Source organism: Anomaloglossus baeobatrachus, chromosome 5, assembly GCF_048569485.1.
Source record: "Anomaloglossus baeobatrachus isolate aAnoBae1 chromosome 5, aAnoBae1.hap1, whole genome shotgun sequence".
NCBI lineage: Eukaryota > Metazoa > Chordata > Amphibia > Anura > Aromobatidae > Anomaloglossus > Anomaloglossus baeobatrachus.
The window spans coordinates 530393365-530411007 of NC_134357.1; the positions used below are offsets into that span (position 1 = coordinate 530393365).

The following is a 17643-nucleotide window of genomic DNA, read 5'->3' on the forward strand; positions in this document are numbered from 1 at the left end:
TCATTAATCCATCCCGTGCTTGTCACTAAAGCTGTTTACCAGAGAGCGGAGTCCAATGAATCACCACTCACTCCTAGACCTTTCACTATTTCACTGCCACCACAACCCTCATGGTTATCTCCTGGCTAAGTGTATTACCCATTTCTGCCTGCCTTCCTCTGGTTGTCTTCCTTCGTGTCTTATCTAGTGTGGTACTACCCGTGGTCTCCACCCCTGCCTTTCAACTGGCATCTCAAGCACCTCATAACTTGGCCAGTGACTACACCAATAGTCATGCCCCTGGTCCTACAACTTGCGGTACCTCCAAACTGACTTTAGTGCACTCTATCAGTTTTCAGGTGTGTGGACTCTCAATGTTGAGATTTATGACTTGGCCAATGACTGTACCAACAGTCACATCACTAAATCCCCTAAAGCCTTGTGGTGAGGGACGGTATGTACCCTAGACTTATCTTTGCATATGTGTAAATCTTATACATCAACCAGAGGGTAAAACAGAACAATCATAGGCAAGCTAGTTAAACAAAAGCTTTCTCAATACTTTCTAATACCATGTGGCGTAGTTGATACAGATAGACAGAGAGTAAGAAGACAAAGATGACAACTTATCCCCTTGTCTCGAGGTGGTGTCGCTCCTTATGGGTATACCATTTTTGGGCGTCTCCTCGTATGATTCTGGCAAGCCAGTACAACAGGGGAGATAAGTCCTCACGGCAGACACCACAGGAAAACGTCCTGCACCCTCAAGGCAGACTCATACATTCACACGGTAGTCATACAATAAAGACTTAACAAAGTAACAGCACATAAAACTATCCAATCCAATATATAACATGTATCACTAGGATATTCTACAGTTCTTTGCCAAACAATATGGGCAGGATATATAAGGAAGATTGGCTATAACATACCTCAAGATCCGGCTACAGGATAGAAGGCAGTGGAGACACAGAAAGAGATTTGTAAGAAACTAAGGTTCTTACCCACACCAGTGTTTGAGTGTGAGGTTCTCTGACTTTTTGCCTTGTTTTGTCATTTTGCTTTAATCTGTTTTTTCTTCATAGGCCATCTTGCTTCCTGTTCTGTTGCCCTCACTTTTGCCCTCAGTCAATATGGATTCCTCAGCTTCTATGTTCCCGCCCTGTTCCCTGCCAATTACCTGCTTAAGCCATCTCAGCTGATGGACCAATGCTTCTGAATCCTGTTAGCAGCCTGCCTGTAACCTGATCTCCTGAAGTCTTTGGAAGAACTACTTTTCTGCCATACTCTGTTTTGGATCCCTGGAACTCGTGTCCACACAGGAACCCTTCTGCTCTGCCATGGACGTTTACAAGTACAGTAAGAGAGACTGAGTCATACTTTGACACTTCTGCTGAACTTTGAGGATCCATTCCTGATTAATTTGTTCCCAGCCGCTGCACCCTGCAACTGTTTAACCCTTCATGTTTTGTGCACTTACTTGTATGAAGTAATACAAGAACTGTTTAGCAAACCTGTGTCTGTGTTTCCCTTGTACCCTTGCACTAGACTCTATACAAACAGTATTTAACACCTTACAAGATTCAGAAGCCAAGAATAGAGTCTGCAGGGTCTGGGAATATGGAAGCCCGTATTAGCAATCTGTGTGAAGTGACAGACACAATTCTTACTGAGATACAGGCTTTAAAGACCAGCTGTGCAAGTGTGCAGGATCGTAATGAACACAATCTGCAGGTTTTTGGACAAACCATTCGTGATTTACGGGCCCGGATTGAGGTCCTAGAGGGGCGACTCGAAGCACCATCTTCACCCCCGGTTTCTGGAATCCCCAAGTTGCCACCATTCCACTTTGGCGGTAAACTGGAAAAAATCAGGGGATTTATTAACCAATGCAAACTGTTTTTTGCTGCTCATGCATCACAGTTCCTCAGTGAGCGATCGAGAGTGCTAACAATAATCATGCTGCTCACCAACAAGGCCCTTGCATGGGCTAATCCCCTGATTGAGACTGATGATTGTTTGAATAATCTGAATGATTTCATTTCAGCCATGGGTCAGGTGTTTGATGACCCGAACCGAGGTGCTACAGCAGAAGCAGCCATGTTGACTTTGCGTCAGGGTAAACGTTCAGTAGCAGAGTATGCCTTGGAGTTCAGAAGATGGGCCCTCGACACCACTTGGGATAGCTCCGCCAAGAAGTCTGTCTTCCGGAAAGGATTGTCTTCTGTGATTAAGGACGAACTTGCTCGTGCAGATCCTCCCTCTGCCTTGGGAGATTTCATCAATTTCTGCATTCGGATCGATGTCCGTCTTACTGAGCGCAGACAGGAGAGAGTATCTGAAAATTACCGTATTAACAATTTCCTTCCTTCTTCTCCAGTTAAGGAGTCTCTTGGTAGGAGAACTCGAGACCCTGAACCTGAACCCATGCAGGTGGACTCTCTACAGAGACGGGTCAGTGATGCACGCAAGGAACATCGACTGAAGGAAAATTTATGTTTCTATTGCGGTAAGTCAGGGCATTTCCTTACAAACTGCCCCAGCCGATCCCGTAAGACTATCGCAGCTGTTGTACACTGTGAATGCTGTGAAAGGAGATCTGTAATATCTGAATCACTTTTACCTGGTGCTGAGATACCCTTTGGCAAAATTTACCCCCTGGCTGGTATCAGAGTTAAAAGCATTGAAGGACTATATAGATGAAAATTTAGCCAAGGGCTTCATTCGCCACTCTTCATCTCCTGCAGGCGCACCCATCTTTTTTGTGAAAAAGAAAGAAGGCTCTCTTAGGTCCTGCATAGACTATCGGGAGCTCAATAAGGTCACAATCAGAAACCGCTACCCACTGCCTTTACTCCCTGAATTATTAGAAAAGAGTTCGGCATGCAAAGATTTTTTTCTAAATTGGATCTCCGTGGGGCCTATAATTTGGTCCGCATTAGACCTGGGGATGAATGGAAGACTGCATTCAGGTCACGCTATGGACATTTTGAATATCTAGTTATGCCGTTCGGCCTGTGTAACGCCCCAGCTACCTTTCAACATCTAGTTAATGATATCTTCAGGGATCTCTTGGATACATTTGTGGTGATTTATCTAGACGATATTTTAATCTTTTCTAACTCCACAGATGAACATCATAGACATGTGAGGATGGTTTTGGAGCGCCTTCGACAGAACCATCTTTATATCAAACTGTAAAAGTGTGAATTCCATTGGACCGAGATTCAATTTTTGGGGTACGTAATGTCTTCACAGGGAATAAGCATGGATGAAAGCAAGACTCAAGCCATCAAAGACTGGCCAGCTCCCAAGAATGTAAAGGAGGTTCAGCGCTTCATCGGGTTTGCCAATTTCTATCGGCGTTTCATCAGAAACTTTTCTGAGGTAGTGTCACCTATCACACAACTTACCCGTAAGAAGTCTACTTTCACCTGGACGCCTCAAGCCCAAGAAGCGTTTTCCCTTTTGAAGAATAAATTCACCTCAGCGCCTATATTAGTGCATCCTAACCCTGAACTTGCCTTTATAGTAGAGGTGGATGCCTCGGACTGCGCCATCGGTGCCATACTCTCACAGAGGACAGGTGAGAATAATGTTTTACATCCCTGTGCTTTCCTTTTCCCAGCGGTTGTCTTCAGCGGAAAGAAACTATGACGTGGGAAATAGAGAATTGCTGGCCATTATTGCTGCCTTCAAGGAATGGAGACACCTTCTTCAGGGAGCGTCACAGCAGATAATCGTCCTGACTGATCACCACAATCTGGAATTTATCAGGTCGGCCAAATGCTTGACTCCTCGCCAGGCTCGTTGGAGCCTTTTCTTAAATCAACTTAGTTTTTTAGTTTCCTATAGGCCTGGGTCACGCAATGGGAAGGCTGATGCACTGTCTAGGATCTTCTCGACTGACACCATTCCATTCACGCCTCCTAAGGCAATTCTTCCCGATTCCAGATTCCTGGGAGTGATTCATAATCAAGACTTACTCAATGACATCAAGGAGGCATATCATTCAGATTCCTTGCTAGCAAATCCATCTGATGAAGTATGTCTGGTCTTCAAAAATGGTGTGTGGTTTCAAGGGCAACATATGTACATACCTGAGGCAGTCAGATTGAGAGTACTGCAACTCGTTCATGATTCAAAAATAGCTGGACACAGAGGAATTCTAAAGACTCAAGAGTTCCTTTCTCGTTTCTTTTGGTGGCCCATACAGAAGAGACGTTCAAAATTACGTTACTTCATGTGAAGTCTGTGCGAGATTCAAGACTCCACGTTCTTCACCTACAGGTCTATTACAGCCCCTACCTATTCCATCCCGTCCATGGGGTTCCATTGCAATGGACTTTATTGTAGAATTGCCAACCTCCCAAGGGAAGAAACTAATTTTGGTGGTGGTGGACCATTTAACGAAAGCAGCTCATTTTATCCCCTGTGTCGGCTTACCCACTGCAAAACAGACATCTGACCTAATTATTCAAAATGTGTTCCGTCTGCATGGAGTACCAGATGAGGCTATTTCTGATCGAGGGGTGCAATTCACTTCAAAGTTCTGGCAGAATTTTTGTAAGGCATTAGACATCAAAGTTAATCTTTCTTCTGCCTTTCACCCCCAGACAAATGGACAAACTGAGCGGACCAACCAGACCTTGGAACAGTATCTCCGCTGTTTCATCTGCCATCTACAAGATGACTGGGTGGATCTACTCCCACTGGCTGAGTTTTCATATAACAACTCTCAGAGCGCCTCCACTAAACAGTCTCCTTTTTATGCTAATCTGGGCTATCACCCTAATATTCTTCCTCGCCTTCCCATAGATTCGCCCTTACCAGCTGTGGCTGACAGAATCTCTTCGCTACAGCAGAATCTTGATCTTCTAAAGGAGAACCTGGGATCGGCTCAAGAGAGGTATAAGAAAGCAGCTGATAAGTTTCGTAAGCCTGCACCAGCCTTCAAGGTAGGAGATTTGGTCTGGCTATCAACCAGAAACCTTAAGGTGAGAATTCCATCATCTAAGTTGGGACAAAAGTATGTTGGACCCTACAAGATCACTAAGATTGTAAGTGCTGTGGCTTGTCGTCTTCAACTGCCCAGAACTATGAGAATCCATCCTGTGTTTCACGTTTCTCTCCTAAAGGCAGCAGTACCTAATACATTTCCTGGACGTTCTCCTTCCCCTCCTGATACAGTGTTAATTGATGGTCAGGAAGAATTTGTAGTGGAAAAAATCCTGGACTCAAGGTTGCACAGAAATCGGCTACAGTACCTGATTAAGTGGCAGGGCTACTCATCGGAAGACAACTCTTGGGAACCAGTCGACAATATCAATGCTCCCCGCTTACTCCGCCAGTTCCATCAGAGATACCCAGACAAGCCTGGTCTGGGGTCGTCCAGTGGCCGTCCCTAAGGGCGAGTAATGTGAAGTTCTCTGACTTTTTGCCTTGTTTTGTCATTTTGCTTTAATCTGTTTTTTCTTCATAGGCCATCTTGCTTCCTGTTCTGTTGCCCTCACTTTTGCCCTCAGTCAATATGGATTCCTCAGCTTCTATGTTCCCGCCCTGTTCCCTGCCAATTACCTGCTTAAGCCATCTCAGCTGATGGACCAATGCTTCTGAATCCTGTTAGCAGCCTGCCTGTAACTTGATCTCCTGAAGTCTTTGGAAGAACTACTTTTCTGCCATCCTCTGTTTTGGATCCCTGGAACTCGTGTCCACACAGGAACCCTTCTGCTCTGCCATGGACGTTTACAAGTACAGTAAGAGAGACTGAGTCATACTTTGACACTTCTGCTCAACTTTGAGGATCCATTCCTGATTTATTTGTTTCCAGCCGCTGCACCCTGCAACGGTTTAACCCTTCATGTTTTGTGCACTTACTTGTATGAAGTAATACAAGAACTGTTTAGCAAACCTGTGTCTGTGTTTCCCTTGTACCCTTGCACTAGACTCTATACAAACAGTATTTAACACCTTATATTGAGTCTGTGTGTCCTCTGGTCCTCAGCCTGCAGGTGCCGGGTCTCAGGTATTTGGGTCTTCTGTCTTCTCCTGTCCCATCTGGGGTGCCAAATTGATAAGTTGGTCTAAATCAGACCATTTAGATATATTGGAAGGTAGCCAAATTGGATGGTAAGACTGCAGTCCGAATGCAATTGACGCAGAGTCAATAATGACCCTGGGTAAAAATGCAAATGCCATAAGTTTTATTGAGCGAATCATCCCATATTTATACACAGGTAGGTGTGTGGACGTGTTAGCCAAAGTCTATTATGATCTAATATTACGCGTCTGCAGTTTCTGGTCAATATGCTGAATGTAGCAATAATTATGCTTAGCAGCTTGTTTATTAGTAATAAAATCATAGTTGTGGCCGGTACAGGCTGGTACTTGTGTAATAGTCAGGAGAGTCTGCAGGTCATCGTGACAAATTAAACTGTATTAAGCATTAATCTATATTGGTTTCTGGAAAGGGGGTCTTACTGCCCTATCAGCAGGTAAGATGTTCCTCGTTCCTGCGGTGTCACACATATCGATGTGTGATGCCGCAGGAACGAGGAACAACATCGCTAGTGCCCAAACAACGATATTTTGTTTTAGAACGACCTCTCCAAAACAAACGATTTTTACCATTTTTGGGATCATTGGAGGTCGCTCGAACGTGTCACACGCTGCGTTGTCGCTAACGGCGCCGGATGCACAAACACAGTGACCGCGACGATATATTGTTAGCGATGTCGCAGCGTGTAAAGCACCTTTTACTCCAGACTCCACTTGGCCTCTGTTGAGCAGAGTACTGTATTTTTCGCTTTATAAGACGCACTTTTGTTCCCCCAAATTTTGAGGGAAAGTAGGGGGTGCATCTTATAAGCCGAATATACGGGGGGAGGGAGGGTGTGTGTATATATATATATATATATATATATATATAATATTTACTGCAGGGTCCGCTCTGGAGCGCTGCTGGGGGCAGGTGAACGCTGGGGTAGCGGTGCACGTTATATGAGCCTGCGCCCCCCTGTGATGGCACATGCCCCCCCCCTGTGTTAGATATGGCCCCCATGCTGCTGCTCATCCTAAAATAAAAAAGCTTTACTTACCTCCTCCAGCGTTTCTCCCCAGTGTCCCTGCTTCCACTGTGATCAGGCACGCAGAGATGATATCACTCTGCTGTGCCGATCACATGACCGCACTGCGAACCAGGAAGTGGAGGAACAGAAGCACGGAGGGAGACAGGAGGGAGATCAGCGCTGGAGGAGGTAAGGAAAGAGTGTCTTATTTTACTATGGGCAGCAGCATGGGGGCGATATCTAACACAGGGGAACGTGTGCAATCCATAGGGGGCCATAGGCAGCACAGGGGAATGTATGCAATCCATAGGGGGCCATAGGCAGCACAGGGGAATGTGTGCAATTCATAGTGGGCCATAGGCAGCACAGGGGAATGTGTGCAATTCATAGTGGGCCATAGGCAGCACAGGGGAATGTGTGCAATTCATAGGGGGCCATAGGCAGCACAGGGGAACGTGTGCAATCCATTGGGGGGCCATAGGCAGCACAGGGAACGTGTGCAATCCAGGCAGCACAGGGGAACGTGTGCCAGCACAAGGGGGCTATATTCAATATAAGGGGGCCATATCCAGATTAATGGGGCTAATTTTACGATGGGTGGCTATGAGGGACATTTACCCTATATGGTTTTGTGGGACCTTCCTGCCAACCTGGTCGAATCCACTGTATTTGAATCTGTAAAGCAAACCACAGAGAGAGAAGAAGAGAAGAGCAGAGAAAAAGAGAGAAAAGAGCAGAGAGAGAGAGAAGAACACAGCCGAGAAGCGAGAGAGAGAAAGAAAGAGAAGAGAAAAGAAGAGAGAGACGAAGAGCCGAGCTGAGAAGAGGAAAAGAGAGGGAGAGCCGGGAAGAGCAGAAAAGAGAGAGAAGAGAAACATCGAGGAGAGAAGAGATAGGAGAGAAGAGAGAACACACCAGAGACAACACAGAAGAGAGAAGGAATAAGGCAGGGGAGAGAAGGGAGAAGAAGAGGGAGAAGAGGGGGGGAAAAAAAAAAAAGGGAAGGGGGGGGCTTCCCTTCCCCCCTCCCCTCGCCCCCGAGAGTAAGTAACTCGGTTAGTTCCCCCTCTGGCCCCTTCACGCTGGCTCATCCCTCTCGGTTCGGCCACCTTCTTTAATCAAGGAGAGTAGATAAGGGCCAGTAGAGGTCAATTCAAGAGTCATCATGTGTCTCGGTGGCTCTCAAGAGTGCTGCTCCCTAGAGTCCGTCCCAGGGCTAGGCTGTTGGGCTGGGCTGCGATTCCCTTCTCCGCTGGTCTCGGGTTGTTTGCCTGCCGCGTTGATCACCTTTCATTACTATTTTTACACCTTTCACTTTGCAATATAAATGATAATGCTTTAATCCTCAGACTACAAGGATATCTGATTTATATACTTTGTATTCTGCTCTTTTGACCAGAATCAAGAAGAAACAGTAAGGAATGTTTTTTTTTTTTGTTTCTTTTAGCTGTTCACCATGTTGTAAAAGTGATAAGATGGCTTTATTGTTCTGGTAAGTACAATTACAGCAACACTACATTTATATTTTATTTTATGTTTTGCCGCTTTTACCATAAAATCAATTTTATAGAAACAATTAGATTTTTTTATTTCTGTAGGGAGGCATGTTTTTTAAAAGGACAAGATTATATTTTCACCTATACCACTTTTATTTACATGCAACTTTTTTTTTCATAACTTCTTTTTACTTAGTTCCTCTATGGGACTTTTATCTTTTATTACTCTGATCACTGGTATAATCCATTGCTATGCATACGTTTTACACTGCCAGATACCTCTTACATCATACACCTGGCATTAGGGCTGCCACCATGAATTTCAGGGCCCCATATTGGCCGAATTTATGGGCCTCCTTGAGATTCCGTCTAGGCTCCACCCCAGGTCCACCTCCACCCAGCCCCACCTTTGCCCAAGCTCCATCTCCACCCCTCAAACCTTCCATAGTCCCACTGTCCACTGTGGAAAAACTCCACTTCTGCACTCCACTCCCTCCCTCATTGTGGTAGTCATCATGTGACCAATCATTCATATGCAATTTGCACACTTAGTCATGTGCCGACAAGCTGCTCTTCTTAATTCTCTCAATGTTCAGTGAAAAACAGAGAAGCAGGAAGAAAAGCTGTAACATGATCGTAACTCTGAAAATCGCACGTGAGTGGAGTGGCCATGTGATGACTCCTGAAAGCAACAAGCAGAGCTGGATCCTGACAGTGAGTATATTTCATGCTGCTAAAATTGGGCAAGGTACAGGACTTAATTTTATAATTAAAGGGCTTGTCCAGGTATGAGATGAAAGTCGGCAGTCACTCTAGGTGACTGCAGATGTCTGAACTCTCACAGCGCTTTCACTACACACATAGGATTATCCAGTGCCAATGTCAAGATTGGACGGTCATATGAGCACAAGTATGTGATTTTTATACTTCTGCCCATATTCTGACTAGACGTGTACGGCTTCACTAATTAATTTTCATTGATCGAGGCCACGCATGTCTAGTCGGCACGTAACTGCATGTATGTAAATCGCATACTTGCGGTTTCGTGACCTCCCATTCTCATTGCTGGCACCAGATAATACTGACAGCGTGAAATGTGCACGCTCTGAGAACTGAGAAGTCTGCTTTTACAAAGGGATTGCAGACTGATCACAAACTTGGGATGGCCCTTTAATGCTCCTAACATAAATAAAAACATATTAACCCTTAAATTGTCAGACGACATAATACTTTATTAACATGGCCCAGTAGATTGTAATCTTACAAGTTCTGAACTACTAAATTTGTATAGGATCAGAACCTATAACAGCACAGGAATACATGACCAGAGGTGCAAAAATACAGCCATATAACCACCATCAGTACAAAAACAGCATCAAAACCCTCATCAGTACAGGAATACATCAATGATGATTCATCAATTGTAATGTCAGGTCGGTCCTGTACATACTGTATATTTGTATCACATAAACCTACAACTTCCAGTATGACTTTAACAATGGTAAGAAGATACTGGGAGTTGTTACCAATCATCAGACCATACAGGAACCACAGTACTAATGAGAATTAGTCAGTATCACAAATAATCATTTACATCCAGGTACCTTATAGAGAACGTTGTCTTTAATTGGAGTTGTTCTTTTATTTTTCTTCATCTTGTTCAGATGCCATGATGAATTTTCATGGCCACAGCTTGTCTCTGCAGACTTCCATCTTCTCCCCTTTTCTGCAGCACATCCCGACACGATACCTGAAAAAATAAGAACGTCCCTGAATAAAATTCTTACTTATTATTATAGCGCCATTTACTCCATGACGCTTTACAAGTGAAAAGGGTATACATAAAAACAAGTACAACAATCATGAACATTACAGACTGGTACAGGAGGAAAGAGGACCCTGCCCGCGAGGGCTCACGGTTTACAGGCGATGGGTGAAGGGTACAATAGGTGAGGACAGAGCTGGTTGCGCAGTGGTGTACTGGTCTGAGGGTTATTGTAGGTTGTAGGCTTGTTGGAAGTGGTGGGTCTTCAGGTTCTTTTTAAAGGTTCCACGGTTGCGTGCAGGTAGGTACTAGGAGACTAGGTCACAGATGTATGGAGGAGACAGGTTGTGGGTGGCTTTGTATGTCATTGTTAGTGTTTTGAACAGAAGTCTTTGGGCAATGGGAAGCCAGTGAAGGGATTGGCAGAGAGGAGCGGCTGCAAAATAGCGAGGGGAGAGATGGATTAATCGCGTAGTAGAGTTTAGGATAGACTGGAAAGGTGCAAGAGGGTTGGAAGGGAAGCCACAGAGCAGGTTTCAGTAGTCGAAGCGGGAAATGATGAGGGCATGCACTAGTGTTTTTGCTGATTCTTGTTTAAGGAATGCATGAATCCAGGAGAGGTTTTTGAGCTGTAGTCGGCGGGAGGTGAAGAGGGCTTGGCTGTGTGGCTGGAAGTATAGAGCAGAGTCAAGGGTTACTCTGAGGCAACAAGCTTATGAGACTGGGGAGAGTGAGCAGCCATCAACTTTGATGGATTGGTTTGTTGGATGGGTTGAGAGAGGAGGAGGAAAGATAATGAATTCTGTTTTCTCCATGTTAAACTTTAGGAATCGCGCAAAGAAGAAGGATGAAATAGCAGACAGACATTGTGGGATTTTGATTAGTAGGGAGGTGATGTCAGGTCCAGAGAGGCAGATCTGCGTCTCATCAGGGTAGAGGTGATACTGAAAGCCGTGAGAGTCTGAGATGTCCCAGGCCAAAGGGGTAAATGGAAAAAAGGAGGGGTCCAAGAACAGAACCCTGGGGGACACCAACAGACAGGGGGCGAGATAAGGAAGTGGTGTGAGAGTGGGAGATGCTGAATGTCCGGTCTGTTAGGTATGAAGAGAGCCAAGATAGGGCTAACTCTGGGCATCACAGACATGAGAGAATCTGTAATAGTAGGGAATAGTCCACTGAGTAGAAGGCAGAGGACAGGTCCAGGAGGAGGAGGAGGACAGAGTAGTGTCACTTAGCTTTGGCAGTTAGTAGGCCATGGGTGATGACCTCTACGTACACTACCCAGTTGTGCCTGCATCAATCCAGCCCTCACACTACCCTGTCTATTATGTGCCACCTCACATTTTTCTAATTCCATATGGTCTCCTCAAGACCGCCTATACTCATCACTCCCTTGCTCTCTATACTATGTCTGCACCCATCCCCCTCTCTGTGGGCGGGGATCGCTTTCAGCGTTCTGCTGCATTGCTATATCTAAAAACTCTGTATCAGAACTGCTGCACACAGTAATCAAAGCGATTTTCATGAGTATGTCTTGCCCGGGGGAGGTATCCAGCTTGTTTGGAATCAGAAGGTTACAATGCTTTATTGCTTACAGATCCACTCTAATACTTGAATGGTATCTACTTACTTGTAGTGCTGTAAGGGTAAGCACCCTTTTCTGTCTGGCTGCTGGCTGTAGCTTTAAATCCTAGGTGCAGCTCTTTTGCTATCACTATATAAAGTCATGTATCTGATCACATGATGCAGGTGATAAAATGTGAAACTTCATTTTCTTGTGGTCCACTTTGGAAGGAGAATAGCTCGGGAAAGAGCTTTTGTTTTGTGTCATTTGCAACCTTGGTGTTCGCTGCATAATAGCTGCTTGGGAGTGATTTTTCTTTCTATGTGAATTTCCCCAGTTTGCTTTCCTACCATTGTGTTTCTTTATTACAGAGGTAAGACTAGTGCTCTCACCGACCTGTTCACTAGCCAGGGTGAATTTATGGAAAGCAAGGGCTTAGGCTCGTGATTGGCGATGGAGTGAAAGAACCCATATAGATACGTCAGAGTGCAGGTGGTCACCCTGCTCCCTTCTCCTTAGCACCAGGTCCCTCTGTTGTATTGTGGCCTGAGTGCCCAGTGTGTTCTGGCACCTGCTGTTTTTTTCCTGGTACATGGTAAAATCCCGTTTGTCACTCCATGACAGTCAGTGATTCATCATTGGATTCAGGGTCTCTTTGCCCACATCATGCTGCTCTAAATTGAGGAAGCAAAAACCTGCGGACCGTTTTTTTTTTAATGTGTCTACTGTCTGTATTTCAGCATATAAATAAAAAGGACAAGGACTGGTGTCTCGTCATAAAAGGAAGGCCCACAACACGGCTTATAGTTTTCTTCACATGCTTTTCTAAGTTGTCAGCACATTCTATGTACGCTGTCATTCGACCTTGCAGTTTAGAGACATGGGAAGGGAAGGGTCAGCATCTTCTAATTCCAGAGAGCAGGGTGCGTTCTCCAGCTGTAAGCTCTGGCCAAAACAGATCTTACTCTAACAGAAGGACTTACAATGCACAAAGTAGTGGAGTCTAAAGGATAACTCTATTCTCCTTGCGGAGACTGACACACCATTCCAGCATGCCAGTGGTGAGGAAAATTTAAGCCTCAATGCTCCTCTGAGAAATATGCAAATTGTCTTTTTCCTCCTATAAGAGACAAACTCTAGTGCCACCTATTAGAGGTAGCGTTGTGGCTTAAAGTCTCCTCACCACTAAATCCTGTCATATGAGAAGGCTCGGTTAAGGGGAAGGTGCCACGTTTTTTTAATTTTTGTATTGCTAATACTGATTATGTAATTAATTATTGTTAATACAAAATTAAATTGTTTATTTTGGGGGTTTTTTTTATTCTATTTTTACGCAAACACTGGGGGCTGCCATCTTGGATTTGCTGTGTGTAATGACAGTTACACACCTCAAATACAGCAGTCCATGTGCATAAGAGATGGTTGTTGGCCTCCAACCCTATCTTTTACACTGTAGCTGCTTCCTGCCGTGACCTGCAGATGCACCCTGGGCTGTCCAAATCACAGGTCTGGGAGGAGACCGCCGCCATCTTTGTGGAGCCCACATCGTATGCTGTGTATTCCACTTTCCCCCTGAGCTTGGCGGCAAGGGGCGATCTGCAGCGTGAGGCAGGTATTGTACTATAGATGTCACGCTGCGATGCGATCGCTATCCCCCCACCCATGTAACTCACCAAGGACCTCGGCTCCTGGCAGCTCCTCCTGTCTGTGCACAGACAGTGAAGTGGTGATCACAACCTCTCATCTATACCACAATACCAGGCTCAGGCTGCAGATCGCCAGGCTAAGACTTCCGCTCCCAGTAGGTCCTCTTGTCAGCTATCTGTGCTCAGCACAGCGGGACAGAGCACTGGGGAATGTAGTAATATGGGGTACAGGAATATGGTGGCAAAGTACATGGGGCACATCATACAGTGGAGCACTAGGCCAGCTGTCCTCTGTGACACTTTTCACATATTAGGATCACTTTGCGGTCACCAACAAAATGGCTCACCAACAAAACTTCATCCTCACTGATCCTTTTGCAAACGCCCAGAAGGCGAGGGGAGGCGAGACATCACACACATGAAAGCAGATTGTACCCACTTTTACTGCAATTGTAATGTGAGCTAGTTATACACTAGGTTTTCAACAGCTGCTCCCCATAGTGTTTAAGATTGGAAAATATCAAACTTTTTAAATATATTTTTTTTATATTTTGCTTAAAGAGAAGGGGTCGTAAAAAAAACAAAAAACTAAATAACTGAAAAAATGTAAAGTATTAATGGTTATATAAATTGAGCAGAGGCGCTCCAGAAACGGTGGAGCTGCTGGTGATCAAGTGGTCCTGTGTGTCAACCACCTAAATAAAATGATTAAAATGAAATAAAAATTGAACACCGCGCGTCCAAAAGAAAAACATATAATGGTGCTGGCCCGATAATACTAAAAAATGCACTTAAAGGGAACCTGTCAGGTCCCAAATGTGTTCTAACCTACAAGCTGGAGCATGTGTGGCCTAATAACCCCTTCCTATCCAGCCCTGTCTTGTAATATTGTGTAAAGTAATAAAAAATATGTTTTATCACTTACATATTCCCTACGTAAATAGCATAGGGTCTAGTCCCCTGGACTTCGCAGTGCCCCATGGGCGACGTCCCGTCTGCTCTTTCAGAACAGAATCCTGCGCGAGTGCACTTACCATTCCCGCAGCCTTCTTATCCGGGTGTTTGCTTGTCGGCTTCAGACGCGCACTGCGCATGATCAGAGGTTCTTTTCCACTTACGTTTTCATGTGCAAGTATGATCCGATAAAGTAACGTATCGCACTCGCACCAGTGTTAATCAATGAGGCAGTATCCTCGTGCCTGTTATTTCTCGACACGAATCGTGCTCTCGGTGCAATCGCAGCATGCTGCGTTTTGCAGCGAGTCTTGGCTCACACACCTCCATACAAGCCTATGGAGCGTGTGAAACATCGCACTGCACTCACATGTCATGCGACTGCAGTGCGATATATACGCAGAGACAGACAGCGGAGGAGATGAGAGAGAGTGCTCCGTCCCTCATCTCCGATACGATCGCAAGATCGCATCACAGTCACATGACCCTCGGCTGACGCACGCAGCAGAGTGTCATTAGCATATCGCTTCCAATACCCTCACATCGAAAGTGGTACACAAGTGGAAAATAACCCTTACTTAGAAATCACAGGGTTCAAAGGCTGCAGAAAGATCCGGCAGGTGGTCTACGTGGCCCATAGTGATTCTAAAAATTCCCTGGAGAGACTGAGTAAAGGGTACTTTACACACTGCGACATCGCTAGCGATCTCGTTAGCGATATGAAATTCTAGATCGCAAGTGCGATCTTTTGAGATCGCACATGCGTAAAATGACCTATGTGCGATCTCTAAAGATCGCAGTTGCGATCTAGAATTTCATATCGCTAACGAGATCGCTAGCGATGTCGCAGTGTGTAAAGTACCCTTAAGAGTGATGTTTTCTCCCGCAGTGAGTTGTGCAGGGCGGGTGTCAGAGGGAACGCAATACAGGCTTGAGCACCCCAGCCGGTGGTGTAGCGGCTGTATTGAAGTCACGTGTGGAGCAGCGTGTGACATCACAGGGTCAAATGGTGAGCGCTACTGGCCCACACTGGGTCCAAAAACCAGCCTGTAGCTCTCACCATTTGAGTCTTGTGGTCCCGTCACCACTGTGCAGTTTTTGTTTCAAGGGTGGAATGAGGTAGTGCTACTAGCATTGATTCAAATTTCTTTTTAAAGTATTAATATTTAATGTTATGTTTAAATATTACTTGTTTTTAATTGAGCAAAATATAAAAAAATATTTTAAAAGATTGATATTTTCCACTTTAAGGCTAGGTTCGCACACTGCGTCTTTTTGACGCTGTGTTTTTGTGCGTTTTTGGCAGCTAAAAACACACAAACGCACCTGCGTCAAAAAAACGCATCAAAAAAACGCATGCGTTTTTGCCGCGATTTGGTGCGTTTTTGGCTGCGTTTTGCTGCGTTTTTGATCTCTGCGTTTTGCTGCGTTTTTCCAATGCATTGCATGGGGGGAAAACGCAGAAAAACGCAGGAAAGAACTGACATGTCCATTTTTTTTTTTAACTCAAAAACGCAGGTAAAAAAAACAGATGTGTGCGGACAGCAAAAATGAAAACTCATAGACTTTGCTGGGGAAGCAAAGTCCTGCAGTTTTGAGGCCAAAAACGCACCCGAAAAACGCAGCGAAAAAAACACTGTGCGCACATAGCCTTAGCCTACATGCGCACGCTGTGTTTTTTGCTGCGTTTTTGGCTGCAGTTTTGTTGTCAGAACTTTCTGACATTTGACTTCCCAGCAAAGTCTAAGAGAAGTCAGATTTGCTACACGCACATTGCAGTTTATTTGTCAGCGTTTTATTTGTCAAAAGTTTGTGACAAAAAAATGCAGCATGTTCATTCTTCCTGCGTTTTTGCCAACATTTGTCACAAAAAAGCAGCAAAAACGCATGTTGTGAAAAACGCACCAAAAACGCACCTACAATTACAAGCGTTTTTGTGACATTTCCAGGCTCTCTCTGACAAGGTGCAGTTTTGGCTGCAGTTTGTGAACACAAAAAGACACTAGGGGGAGCAGCTGCTAAAAACTTACAGTAGAACTACTGTAGAACTAGCTCACATTACAACTGCAGTAAAAGTGTGTGGAATCTGCTCATGTGTGTGATTTCACCTCCCCCCTCCCGTTCTGGGTGTTTCTAAAAGGATAAGGAAGGATGAAGTTTAGGATCACTGTGCAGAGCCATTTTGTTGGTGACCGCAAAGCGATCAAAATATCTAAAGTATCACCGACGACAGCTGGCATAGTGCATCACTATATACTACGCCCCAATGTATACTGCGCTCCTCTCTGTACCGTGCCCCCGCTATATACTGTGCTCCACTGTATTCCGCGCCCCGCTATATACTGCGCTCCGCTGTATTCCGCACCCCGCTGTATTCTGTGTTGCACTGTATACCATGCCCCGCTGTATATCGCATTCCTCAGTATACCGCACTCCGCTGTATTCCATGCTCCTCAGTATACCGTGCCCCGCTGTATACTGCGCTCCTCAGTATACTGTGCCCCACTGAGATGCTAGGAGAGGAGGCCTGAGGTGAGCAGAGGACAGCGGGGGGGGGGGGGGGGGAGAGACGGCAGTAAGGGGGGAGGAGTAGCGGGGGGGAGGGAGAAAGGGTAGGAAGGGTGAAAGGGGTATTGGCGCTGACCCGGCACCGGTACTCAGACATCCCGAGCGTGTGACAGTGGGAAAGTGCAGCACACAATATACGTTGTGAGCTCCACAAAGATAGCGGCGATCTCCTCCCTCTGCTGTGATCTGGACAGCCCAGGGGGCGTGTCAAGGTCACAGCAGGGAGCAGTCTCTGTGTTAAGCAGAGGATTGCAGCCGGATAATTGACTCTTATGCACAGAGAGGTGCCGTATTTGAGGTGAGTAACTGTCGTTACACACAGCAAATCCAAGATGGCAGCCCTCAGTGCTTTAGTAAAGCTAGAATTAAATAAAAACTAAATAAACAGTGAATTAAATTTTGTATTAAAAATACTTTATTTTACAATCACTATTATTAATACAAAAATAAAAAAGCATCACCATACCTTTTTAATGAAAACAAATTCTAATACTGTATTTAAACAAAACATAAAACATTAATACTTTAGGGTTTTTCAATTATTGAAAAAAAAACCCCACAATTTTGATGGCACCTTCCCTTTAAAGGGTCACTTTTGACTTTT

General features: G+C 45.0%; 1 protein-coding gene across 1 annotated transcript in view; it reads right to left on the reverse strand.

Moving 5' to 3' along the window:
- The window catches only part of LOC142312161 (uncharacterized), a 378399-nt gene that overhangs the window by 140710 nt on the left and 220046 nt on the right, over positions 1 to 17643 (reverse strand). The window contains 1 exon segment of the mRNA XM_075351064.1: positions 10147 to 10292. Within this exon segment, the coding sequence (XP_075207179.1) occupies positions 10147 to 10292 (146 nt within the window).